This window comes from Peromyscus maniculatus, chromosome 10 (assembly GCF_049852395.1).
Source record: "Peromyscus maniculatus bairdii isolate BWxNUB_F1_BW_parent chromosome 10, HU_Pman_BW_mat_3.1, whole genome shotgun sequence".
In the NCBI taxonomy this organism is placed as follows: Eukaryota; Metazoa; Chordata; class Mammalia; order Rodentia; family Cricetidae; genus Peromyscus; species Peromyscus maniculatus.
Window position 1 is genome coordinate 32376258 of NC_134861.1, and position 12797 is coordinate 32389054.

General features: G+C 43.6%; 1 protein-coding gene and 1 long non-coding RNA gene across 5 annotated transcripts in view; one reads left to right on the forward strand and one right to left on the reverse strand.

Annotated features, from left to right (window-relative positions):
- Positions 1-12797, reverse strand: part of Sptbn1 (spectrin beta, non-erythrocytic 1) — a 174996-nt gene that overhangs the window by 59365 nt on the left and 102834 nt on the right. For all 4 annotated transcript variants that reach the window (XM_006993194.4, XM_015986682.3, XM_006993195.4 and 1 more), the window contains one exon: positions 6670-6821. In XM_006993194.4, the coding sequence (XP_006993256.1) occupies positions 6670-6821 (152 nt within the window). The remainder of the gene's footprint in view (positions 1-6669; positions 6822-12797) is intronic.
- Positions 6914-7801, forward strand: LOC143267582 (uncharacterized). The gene is made up of 2 exons (XR_013042866.1): positions 6914-7040; positions 7601-7801. It is a non-coding gene; the product is annotated as an uncharacterized LOC143267582 (long non-coding RNA).

The window sequence follows — 12797 nt, forward strand, 5'->3', positions numbered from 1 at the left end:
CAATTTTACTTGGAGAGCTTAGCAGTGAAGAGCACTGGCAGCTCTTCTAGAGGACCCAGGTTCAATTCCCAGCATCCACATCTAATCACAATGGTCTACGACTCCAGCTCCATTTCTGGACTCTGTGGGCACCGTACAAATGTGCACAGACATATATGGAGGAGAAACATCCATACACATAAAGTAAAAATATATAAGCAGAATATAAAATAAAAAAAATTTAAGTTACTGGGACATTTACTTTATCACCTCATTGGACTACCCTTCATGCTTTTAAAACATTCTTTTATTTCATAACTGACGCTTTAGTGAATGACTAACCCCTCTTTTATAACAAAATAACAAAAAAGACATGGCAAAATTAAATAATACTGGTAGTACAATGCAAGAGAGAGGGAGAATCAATTATAAAGCTCATAAGGCCTGAAGTCAAAAGATCCTAAGTTCAAGACTATCGTAAACAACTTATTGAGACCCTGTCTCAAAGTGACTGTAATGTAACAGGCTGAGACTAGAACTCAGTGGTGCAGCTCATGCTTAACATGCAAGGCCTCAGGTCCAATATCCACCAAAACAAATACCTCTCACCTTCCTAGAATCCCAGGATGCCAATTCTCTTGTGTTCTATTGGCTTCAGCGAGGCATTCTCAAGTGTTTAAGGTGTGGTATGATACTCAGACAAATTTGGGAACAATAAAATATTCTTAAGAGGTAACAATGATTTCATCTAATCACATGGATTTCAACATGAGAAACGTCTTAGCTGCCACTTACTGAGCACTACTACATGTACTGTTTTCTGTGGTGGTTTATGGCTAATCATATTCAATTCTCACAACAGCCATGACTGAGAGCAACTATTATTCTTATCCTTTTATTGCTGAGGTGACAGTCTATCCAGTTAACTAGTATGTGGTAAGCCAGGCCTCCAAGTTCATTATCTTTAAGTTACACAAGAACACAGAATACAAAACAGAGTGGTATGCATTTCCATGTGAATGGAAAGAAAAGACTCAGTTCTTACCTGGGAAATAATTTTAAGAGCTATTTATATATTACTATGCTTCACATTCTCAAAAAGAGTAAGAAAGTAATGACAAAAACTGAACACAAAGGAATAGGATAGGGTGTGTCTCTCTGGAATGAGCGCTCTATGAAGCTGTCCCTTCAGCTCTGCCAAAGAGAGGAGCATACCATCTAGCCTTCATTACTTATTATCAGATTTCTAGGGTGGCATGGGACCATTCCCATGGCAACACACACATTTCTGTCCTGTATGATTACTGCTGGGACAGTCTCCACTGCCATTCAGTGGAAGTAAGGATGGACATCAGGTTCATGGGGCTCAGATCCAAGTAGCCTTGGCAGGCAGGCAAGTCCTCTAAGGAAATGCCGGTTTCCACTGACTCTACCTTCACAGCTCACAATCTGTTTATTCATTTATTTATATTTTTTGCAGGTGTTTTTCCTGTTTATCCTTCCATGACACCTCTTCTTGTCCCAAATCTCACCAACTATTATTACCCCAACTCCAGATCCATCTTCCATCAGACTCCAAAGGAGAAAGAACTATGGAGTGAGCCAACTTTAATATCTGAAAATATAATTCTAATTGTCTATCAGAGTCACTAGGTCAAGCCCTAACTCTGAGAATCAGTGTCGTGAGCTAATTCTCCTTCCCTGCATGGACTCAAGGCCTTTAGAAAACAAAGAATGGGGTGGGTGTTCCCTCCCAGGCCCCTAACTCTACTAATGCCCATGCAGCTTATTTACTTTTTCTGTGTGGAAATTGAACCCAGGGCCTTAAACATGGTAGACAAGTGCTCTTTGTAGTATATCGGGATTTACAGACTATGGCAGGGTTTACTGTCAAGAGTCTAGAGGTGGAAAAAAAGATACTTCCTGGAGCTAGTTTGCTTTCCTTTTTAAACAAAAGAGGACACAAAAAGGATTCCTGGCAGGGTGTGCAGGGAGGGAAGGAGGCTTAAGCCATCTACCCCACCTTAGCAATTCCCTCCTCTCTTCCTTCTCCACAGAGACCCAAATAAACCTTGAGGCTACTTAGAAAGCAGAACATAGATCTGCATCACCACACACAACCTGCTTGGTATGGATGGTCTCTCAGTTCCTGAGTTATAATGTCTTCAAAGCAAAGACTTAATTCAGTGGTTACTGAAGTCACTTCCAGCAATAGAACACACACTAGGTACTGCAGAGTAGAGGGCTTGTCATCATGCAAGATGAATGACTGATGATCTGGTCAAGTGAAGAGGAAGCCAGAAAAAATACTAACTGGCCTCAGGAAAACTGTGTAACCAACACTTACATTAATTATAGATCCACTGCCACCTCCCCAGCAGAGCATGACAGTGCATATCTGTGGCTGTGGCTGGAGGATGGCGTATTTGAGGCCAACCTGAGCTGTAGTGACACCCTGTCTCCAAAGAGCACATCTACTGACTATACACACATATAAAGCCAAACTCTGTCTTCAAATTCTTCCTACCTATCAAACGCTGAGCTGATTCAGAAGAGGAAACAAGGGACCTACCTCACTAGCCAGTAAGAGCACATGGTGATAGTTTATAAACTCTCAAAAGCTACACTCTCTCCAGAGCCAGAAAGACAGTTCAGGGGTTAAGAGCACCGCCTGCCCTTCTAGGAGCCAGGTTCGATTTCTAGCACCCATGTGGCAGCTCACAACCATCTGTAACTCCAGTTCTGATACCATCTTCTGGCCTCCACAGGTACCACACAGATATACATGTAGGCAAACAGCCATACACATAAATAAAAACAATTGTATATTTTTAAGGAACTCCTACTAAATAAGACACTTGCCCAAGAGCAGAGTCCTCCGATAGACCCCTAGAACCTTGGTTCTCAGTGCGAGCTTTAGAAACGCTTTCTTCCAAGCTAAATTTGACTTCACGTCCTCTGGCTTCTCAATCTGAGCCCCATTTCCAGCTGAGCCCCATTTCCCTACTAGGGTCTGTGACACTTTATCTAAAGGGCTCCTTTCCTTTCCTCTTCCTAATCCAGGGCTTTGCTACCAATTCTTTTGGTACTTCTGGATATTGTTCCTCTAACTATTACTTCACTTTCCACATTTATACAAGTAGGTCCCAAATTAGTGGGAGTTCTTCCATGGCCGATGGTTCAAAAAAAAGTGAAATAAATAATACTTAGAAAAAGAGCCCAGCTCTGTGATTGGTCCACAAAACTCTGTCTCAACAAACAATGCATGCTGGTATTATCACTTAACAAAGGCCTTGAAAGAAAAGAAAGGAAAGGAAAAACAAAACAAAAGCTCATTCTAAACAGTTCAATGTGGAATTCAAGGCTTAACAAATCTCATGTCATAGCAATCTTACCTTTTCCACTTAACTCAAGCTGTTCTGGAATTAATGGTTGCAAAACCAACAGAACAAACAAAACAAAACACCTATACTTTTTTTTTTGGTTGATTTTTCTTCTAAGAGACTGATTAGTGGAGTAAGACAACAAAACATAAAGGCAAAATCAGTAAACAGCAGGCGATCAAAACCTAATGACATCTGTGATTGGAAACAGCAGGCACTGGAGAAGACCCAGGTCCCTGGAAATGCTTGCTCTCGGGCAGAGGGGTGCTACACCTGGCAGCAGCAGGGCAAAAACCTGGCTATCTTCCCTAAAATTCTCCCTTATCAAAGGGCCTGGAAGGGTGGAAATCACAGCAAGCTCTGAACTTTTGCTATAACCTCACCATTTAGGTGCAAGCCTAATGGCATTATGCCGAACATACACTGGGCAAACCTCAACACTTTCAGTCTCAATCTCACCTGGCCTTGAGATCAAGACCCGATTAACAGAGTGGCGGGTGTAGGTTCTGTGTTCACACTTTTTCCTGCCGAGATGATGCTAGAGTAAACGGTAGTCTATATGTTTTTAATAGGATTTCGCAACAAAACCTTCACGAAGAGTTATAGTCTGCTGTGATTTCAGAACAAGACAACAGAAAGGAATGGTTTTATTTTTCATTAACTGATTTCCAATCAGCAACAGTCTTATTGCTCCATGGCCAGACATACCTGAGACGAGAGTATGGGGAGAACACTTTTGGATATCTCGCACATCGGGCCAAGCCTCTTCCCAAGGAGATCAGAATAAAACAAGGTGGAAAGCTACCTGAAACCTCTGAAACTTATCTAATTCCTTTTATTAGGCTAAAATCAGATAATGTTCTGGATCACTGACTAACACCATTTTTTCAGGTTCACTCAGTAAAAACACATGCACACAGAAAATTCCCCTCTGTAAAAGAATCTGAAACTTCATTAATAAACTAAGTTTGCATATTCTAGTCACCTAAACATTTATCTACTATCCCCTGCCGAGCTGGTGGTAAGGAATAAAGACTGAATCGCATAGAAACTGAGACAGGGCTGCAGACAGTGCTAATGTCTGTTACCCCAGGCTTTAGATTGAAGGTGCAGGAAACCAGCATAGACTTCACTGGCTGACTGCACAGTGAGCTGGGACATTAACACCAGAAGTGCTAACCATTCAATTAGCTTTGGAATCTGAATATGCAGGAATCCTTTGGGGCACTGTGAATTCTAACAGCCTCAGGAGCCAAGGACAGAATGCGGTTTGTGTCTCTTCCAGAAAGTTCCATACACCAAATAAGAGACCATGATCAAATAAACAGGAGCTTTACCTAACTATACATGGTCTTCTTCCTTTTGGAATGTGAGAAATTAAACTGCCTAGTCTATAATTAAAGATGGCTGTTAGGAATGGACCATAAAAAAAAAACAAAAAAACCCCCCAAAATCTGTAATCTCTAGAACTGATTACCTGAGAGGGTGGAGGTGGTGGGCATCTTCCATTCTTTATCCCCATTCTCCTAGGTTTCTGAGTCACTGAAAAAAGGTGTGTGTGTGTGTGTGTGTGTGTGTGTGTTGCTAACAAAGATGAATATAGTGGTATACATTATAATCTCTGCTCTTGGGAACTTGAGTCAGGAAGATTGTTATGACCTCAAAGCCAGCCTGGGCTATAACAGAAGACCCCATCTCACCAAAAAGAAAAGAAAAAAAAAAAAAAAAAAAAAAAAAGGCAAAAACTTACTGCTAACAGCAAATGGCAAAGTACAAAAATTATGCTTCGCTAGTTGCTATTTTGTTTTTCCTGCTTACATAAAGTCAATGGGGCCCTGATGTGTATTATACGGACATTGTCATCACGGTCAGTCTTCTTGAGCCGTGGGTATGCAAAGGTAAACATTTTACTTCACATAGCCTAAAAGACTGGACTGTGCTAGAACAAAATTAAATATGCAAACCATTCCCTATCTGTGAGGCCTTTTATTATTTTGTCAAAGCTACCATCAAAGCATAAAAAAAATTAAAAAAAAAATTTACCTGGTTAAATGAAGAGGGGGAAGGTTTGACAGATAGAAAAAAGAAAAGTCTGGTTATAAAGATTGTATTTCTGTAAGACACACATCACGGTAATTCTCACCTAGGCTGTAAAAACAAGTCTCACTGCAAAGAACCCAATGAACGACTGTTCTGTTTGCCTCCCCACATGGGACCACTGCCCCAGAAAACTACCACCTTCTTGTAGCAATCTGCACAGGGGCTTATTATCTAGTTTGACCAATAAACTCTCAAAGAAAAATGAGGCAGTAACACCTGCACCTCTAGGAATGAAGAGCATGAACAGATGTAATAAAGATGAGAAGAGGCTTGACTACCTTCTGTTCCTGACCAGAGGGGACAGAGAAAGAAAATACCATCTTCATTTGTTTAGAGAAGCAATTCTGTTCACAGACTCCTAAAAGAGGAATGTAAAACCCTAGTCTCTCACCAGCAGTCAGAGGTGTGGATTGATCTGCAAAAGATCCACTGTGGCTGTCGAGTTACAGAATGGAGATCAAGTTAAACACAAGGCTTCTCTGGCAGCCCCGCCAACCACTGGCATCACATTTTCCTGGTGATGTCAGTACAGATGTGGGGCTCTGTCCCTGGGCATTCAGCTTGGCTCAGACAGACCACCACCTATGGAACTACATGTGTTCTAGTGGAAAACAGAGCAGACTCTTTCAAGACAAGACCTGCTGGGCCAGTCACAGTGAGTGGCTTAGACTTCTCTGGTGTAAGGTGCACACGCAAGCGTCACATTACTGGAGATGCAATTTTCACCACAGACTAACAATCTCCCTGCCCAGAAGAAAAGGGTGAATTTACCACTTGCTCTATTCTCAAGATGACACAATGTCAGCATGTACCGTCACCCCCAAAACAAAAGGACAGCAGGAAAGAACACGAAAACTGCCAGAGGCCACTGGATTCAACTCCTGCCACCTTGAGATGCCAGCTCAGATGTTCCAAAGAATCATCAGTAAGACATAAATTTAGAATTCCTTCTATGATCTCAGAGCGGGCATCCAAGACTGGCCCTTCCATTGCTAACTCTGCCTGAATAGGGCCATCAGCCTACAGAGGGGGCAGGCATCTCAAAAACAAAGCTACATTATTACAGCTCAATAACATCACCCAGAAACAATGTGCTTACCTCACTTATCAAGATTCTCTCCAGAAAACATTTTTAATTGCAGAATTTACTAAGAAATAAGTCCATACTTGTTTCTTCAAAAATGTTTTCCCACTTAATGGTGCTTACCAGCCTTTCTCCGGAGAGGACCTCCAGGAGCTTGATGAGCATCCGTCCATCTCGAAGGTCGGTGTACAGGTCTGTGATTCGGCAGGACACTCGGGCAAGGTGGGAGTTGACCCACTTGGTAAAGGTCTTCTTCTGTACGGCTTCACGCTCATCTGTAAGCAGAGGAGAACTCACTTTACCACCAACCCAGTAGGGACAACAGCAGGTGTAAACCAGCAAAGCCCAACTGCCCACCCAGCAAGAAGGTATCAGCAAAACTTACTTCAAATGAAACCTCCACTTGGCGCTGCTTTCTGGGAATGTTGGGATTTGGACAACCCTTGCACATGTCAACTCCCAGGCTTGCAGCCAGCAGAATACAGCAAATGACGGTATGGGCCTCAATCAATTTGACTACAGAGCTTCTGGTGACATACTCATCTCCTATTCCCCGAAAAGGGTGCGTGTAGTGGAAAGTACTACACAATCCAGGAAAGGGCATGAGGCACAGAAACTTGGGAGACAGCAGGAAACTGCTTCCCTCAGTACAAACATCAAGGCCATGGGTCTTCAGTGATTCAGTCACATGTATTGTGGGCAACAGAGAAAACAGGTAACAGGATAAAGTATAAAGATAACTGCCCAGTCAACCAACAGGAAGGTACGTTCAGGGCACAGTATTATAACAATATACTGAGACTGCCTTCGGGGTCTTCTACAATGCATACAATGAGCATCTCCAAACTTTTAACTACTCACTGAAAAGGAACCTGCTGGTATACACTTCAGAATACAGTCACTGAAAACTCAAGTCATCTGGAAAACATTAGTTTGTTAAGCCTCAGTGATCCAGGTTTTGTCCAACTCAAATCTTAAAACCCTCAACACTGACTCCTAGAAATGGCCCTTTGGGTCATCCACAAATAAGCTTTCAACCTTTCTGTTTTTGCAGGATGCTCTAATGAGGTTGCTGAAGACTTTCAAGAGGTATCCAGAGTATATCCTGGAGCCACCCCATTTCCTGATTGTCAGATACAGAACTAAACAACCACCATTTATATACCTATCTCTGGTTCCACCAGAGCTGAAGCCCCATTCCCAGTACAAACTCTCCATAATGATGTTTACAACAACTGCTGAACTGAAAAAACCACCAGGTAGTATGTAACTCATTCCTACTGACGGAGTGCATGGTCAGTGGGTACTGGGTTCCTAGGTCAGCCAGGGGACAGCAGACAGTCCCGTATCTGGAAGGCTGTGCTGAAGCTTCCATCCACCTACACTGTGAGGCAATGAGGCAGAGAGGATGCTGGACAAGCTCCTACTGCTGTACTCAAAGCCAGGCACCTGGGCCTCCTGCTGTGGTTAGCAGGTCCTTGAGGTCCAGCCTTTCCCTGAGGAACCCCCAATCCACTCAGAAAGAGGGCCCTTCTTCAGGGACAAGGACTAACCAGAAACAAAGGGCCAGAAGGGTGGGACTGGGGGAAGTATGAAAAGGCAGCTAAGGGCATACTGCAGCCTGCAAAAGGAGCTAAGCTAGTGACACCATGACAGGTCAGGAGCACATGCACTATTAATCCCACAATCATCACGATGGATGGTAACTTTACCATCACAGTGGCGAGGGTCGCTTTTGTTGTTGATGTTAAGGTTTGGCTGTTTTGAAAGAGCAGTCAAGAGCAGAGTACACAGACACATCAAATTAGGAATATTTCATAGACTGTACCCAGGAAACCAAGAATTCCTGATTCAGATATATTTAGGTCTAACTAATTTCTTAAAAAAAAAAAATGTAGTTTCTTGCCTGGCAGTGGTGGTGCACACCTTTAATCCCAGCACTTGGGAGCCAGATGTAGGTGGATCTCTGTGAGTTCAAGGCCAGCCTGATCTACAGAGTTCCAGGACAGCCAAAGTGACACAGAGAAACTGTCTTGAAAAACCAAAATAAATAAATAAAATTATGGTTTCTTGCATATGCTACAAAAAGCTGGAAAATGTCTTTAATAGGGCCCTTGATGGATATACCAGACTACTAATGAAGGGTTTGGGGTTCAAAGTCACTACTACACCCAATCTATCAAGAGAATAAGATCAATATGAAAACCTGCTTAGATTAAAATATTTCTCAATAAACAAATGCAGTATGTCCCACAGCCTAGCACTGTCCCTTTGAGTAACTCTCACATAAAGAAACACTGGTGGCTTCTTTCAGAAGCAGTAGAAGCCCTGCCCCAGAGTTACAGCTTAACCCCACCCCCATCTCCCCATGAAGACAGAGGTCAATGGTCGGAACAGAGAAAACTTAGCTCAAACACGCCCAAATCTGTGTAAGGAGGCTTCCCAGAGCTGCAGTGTGCCTCAGAGGCTCTAGAAAAGAAGGAGAAAGAAAAGGAAGAGAAATTGAAAAGTAAAAGGAATGAGAACTTTTGTTCTCCTTCCTGTATGTGCCTTTCCCCCAGTTTCAGGTTGAGGAAGAGTACTAGAAAAAAAATCAGAGACTCAGAACTCCACAGGCTGCCACCACCACACTGAAAAAGGCATAAGGATTCTGCTCAAGGACATGAACAACACCCTAGGACTGAGGAAGGGCAGAGACACAAAGTCAGGCCAGCTGATGTGTCATCCTACAATGGAGTGTGCGGTACAACACACACCTCTGAAGCAGCAGCAAGGAGGGAGGATCTACCCAGTGGCCCGGTTGAGGATGAGGGAACTGTCCCTGGAGACACAATCCTTTGTTCCACCCTTCCTGGGAAGGCAAATGACATCATGCCTGTACTCCCCCTTCCCCACCCCAAAGCGGCTAAGGGAGATAGGCCAGACGCCTGCAGAGGACCAGAAGGCCCTTGGCACAGACAGGGAAGACAATCCAGAGGGTTTCCAAGCTCAAGCTGCTGTAGCTGGCCAAGCTATGGGAGGAAGCAGTGGGGACAGAAGGGGAACAGGGCCAGCTGTCAGTCTCAGGAACATGAGGTAACTGCAGTGAGAGGGTTCTTTAAGCCACACACTGACCTGGTTATTTAGACAAGTGGTGTATTATGGTCCCGGGGGACACTGAGCAATGCCTATAGACTTTTTTTTATAGTGGTGACTGAAGGCTACCATCTAAAGTGCAGAGGCCAGGGATACTGCTAAACACCCTGTACACAGGACAGCCTCTACCAAACAACAACAACAACAACAAACCAACCATTTAGCCTCTGGATCTCTGTGAGTTCAAGGCCACACTGGAAACGGCCGGGCGTGGTGACATACGCCTTTAATCCCAAGAAGTGAGCCTTTAATCCCAGGGAGTGATGGCAGATAGCAGAAAGGTATATAAGGCATGAAGACCAGAAACTAGAAACATTTGGCTGGTTAAGCTTTGAGGCTTTGAGCAGCAGTTCAGCTGAGATCCATTTGGATGAGGACTCAGAGGCTTCCAGTCTGAGGAAACAGGACCAGCTGAGGAACTGGCAAGGTGAGGTGGCTGTGGCTTGTTCTGCTTCTCTGATCTTCCAGCATTCACCGCAATAACTGGCCTCAGGTTTGATTTTATTAATAAGACCTGTTAAGATTCATGCTACAATTTAGCCCAAAATGCTGATCATGCCAGGGCTGAGAAATGCCCATTTAAAGGTTCTGGGCTTTTATCATTATAGCTGGAACTAGAGTGTATCAGGCTACGCGAGCTAGAGAGGAACACCCGAATTTAGGGTTTTGTTCACTCACCTTTCTCTCTGCCTACATCAAAGCCTTTTTGAGTTTAACAGTTTGTACAGACTCCATGGTAGCTGAAAGTGCTTGCCTTCAGGCATACTCATTCCACAAAGAGCATGCTGCAAAGCAGAAAAGCAGTACGAGTCCTTGTGTGGGTCAATGATTGTGGGCATTTGGTTTCCCTTGACATTTCCACTCTCCTTGTACCCTTGAAGGGCAGGCATTGTATGGCTGTTACCAAATCCAATCATACACATACATCATAAGGACTCACCTGAAGGCTGCCTGGTATCAAAAAGGATGGTAAAGTACTCAGAGGCATCCAGACTATTATAACTGCTCATTAGATTAGTTCCTGCTGCACTCTCCATCAAAGATGCATTCTCCATTCAAATCATTTCACAAATTTACCAGAGCTGAACAACCTTGTAGAAGCGATCTAAATCAACTTTCCTTCTTGAGTGAAAGAATCTCTTCTTCAACACTTGGGTTGTTATTTAAAAATTCTAAGCTGAGCCTTTTGGTATAAGCAGAGGATGTACACAGTGAGTTCAGGGCTATCCTAGGCCACTGTAAGTGAAACCCTGACTCAAAACACAATATAGAGAGAGGGCTGGGGCAGTTCTGTGGCACAGTGCTTGCCTAGCATGTGCAGTGTCCATGGTCCAATCACCAGTATCTTCTAAGCTAAAACAATAAAGGAGTGAAATCCCAACAGGGTTTATACATGTGTGGCAGAAGGTTATATGACAGATTATAGAAGATAATGTCTCATTTCTAACTTTTCATATAGCTAATGGCACTTACTTATTATTAGCCCAGCCCAGACCTGAGTCTCTACAGTTGTCACAACTGTATCATGAGATAGGAATTGACCCTGGGAGCAGGCTGGCTCCAGAGCCAGGCTCTCAATGACTGGGAAACAGCATCTCATGTGCAACACTGGGGGGTACGGAGGTTGAAGGAAACACATTCCCATCACACAAGAGTCAGAATTACCGTTACCTGACCATCCTAACCCAAGTCTTCTGAATGTGCTTTATCCTTGAGCAAGTCTCTGACACTGGGATGATGTTTCCACCACAGCTTGTTCCACCTTCAAAGCTAGAAAGCAGGTTTTCCTCCCAGATTTAAACACTCCTTAGTATCACCTTCCACGATGACTGTCCTTTCAACAGCAAGCACATCCAGAAATAGTGATGGGAGAAACTGAGTCAGATGAAAAAAAAAAAAAAAAAAGCCAGCAGTCCTGCACTGACGGAGCATGGCAATGCAGTCACGTGGTGATGCAGTCACGTGGTAAGGCAGAGCTGGAAGAAGGCCCAAACCCAGTTCATAAGCCTCTCGTAAGTACACATTTCAGTGAAAGTGTCCCGTAGCACTGAGAAACTAGAAACTGAAAGTATCTCTGAGTGTGAAGACCCAGGCAGGTAGTTGTGGATGTGAAGACCCAGGCAGGTAGTTCTGAGTGTGAAGACCCAGGCAGGTAGCTCTGAGTGTGAAGACCCAGGCAGGTAGCTCTGAGTGTGAAGACCCAGGCAGGTAGGCTGTTAGCTATATAGACTCTAGTCAGTAAGAAGTACCAAGCAGACAAGGAAACACACCCTCCTCAAGAGATGGTAACATGTATGTGAGCTCTGATCTCTGAAGCAGTGAGTGAAATCCTGTGACTGCACTTATTCCAGAAGCAGACTTTCACTGCAGTGTGCCCCGCAACAACACTCCATAATTCACAGTAAGTTGTTTCCTCAAAGTTTCCTGGAACCTTAGAGGAACTGCCAAAGTGGAACCCCAAAGGCATCTCCAATAGAGCCCAAAACTCAGTATCACCAGCCAGCAGTTGTGGGACTGGTGCTGGGGGGAGGGGTGGGTCACATATGTTACTGTCTTTCCCATTCTTCAGTCACATAAGAGGGAACAATGAACTGGGCTCCACCCTCTCCCTAAGTGCTTCCCCTTGACTCTCTGCTTTACATTATCTGATAACTTGATAGTTCATTTTATAGCTTATCTTTAAAAAGATGATTAGATATTTAAAACAGATCAACAATTCTGGATGACGGTTAAACCAAAGAGCTATGAATAATATCCCCTCCATCACCATCCCCTATTAGAAGTACCTAGTCCACCTTTTTTTAGATTTATTTATTTATTATGTATACAGAGTTCTGCTTGCATGTATGCCTGCAGACCAGAAGAGGGCCCCAGATCTCATTACAGATGGTTGTGAGCCACCACCTGGTTGCTGGGAATTGAACTCAGGACCTCTGGAAGAGCAGCCAGTGCTCTTTACCTCTGAGCCATCTCTCCTGTCACCATAGTCTATGTTTTTTAAAGGAGCGTACTTAACAGTTCTGGAAAACTGTAATGCATCAGTACCTATTCAGCCTGAAAAATGTGTTGTAACAATAAGCGCACTTGATTAGCATTGGCCAAGTTATAGAAATGAA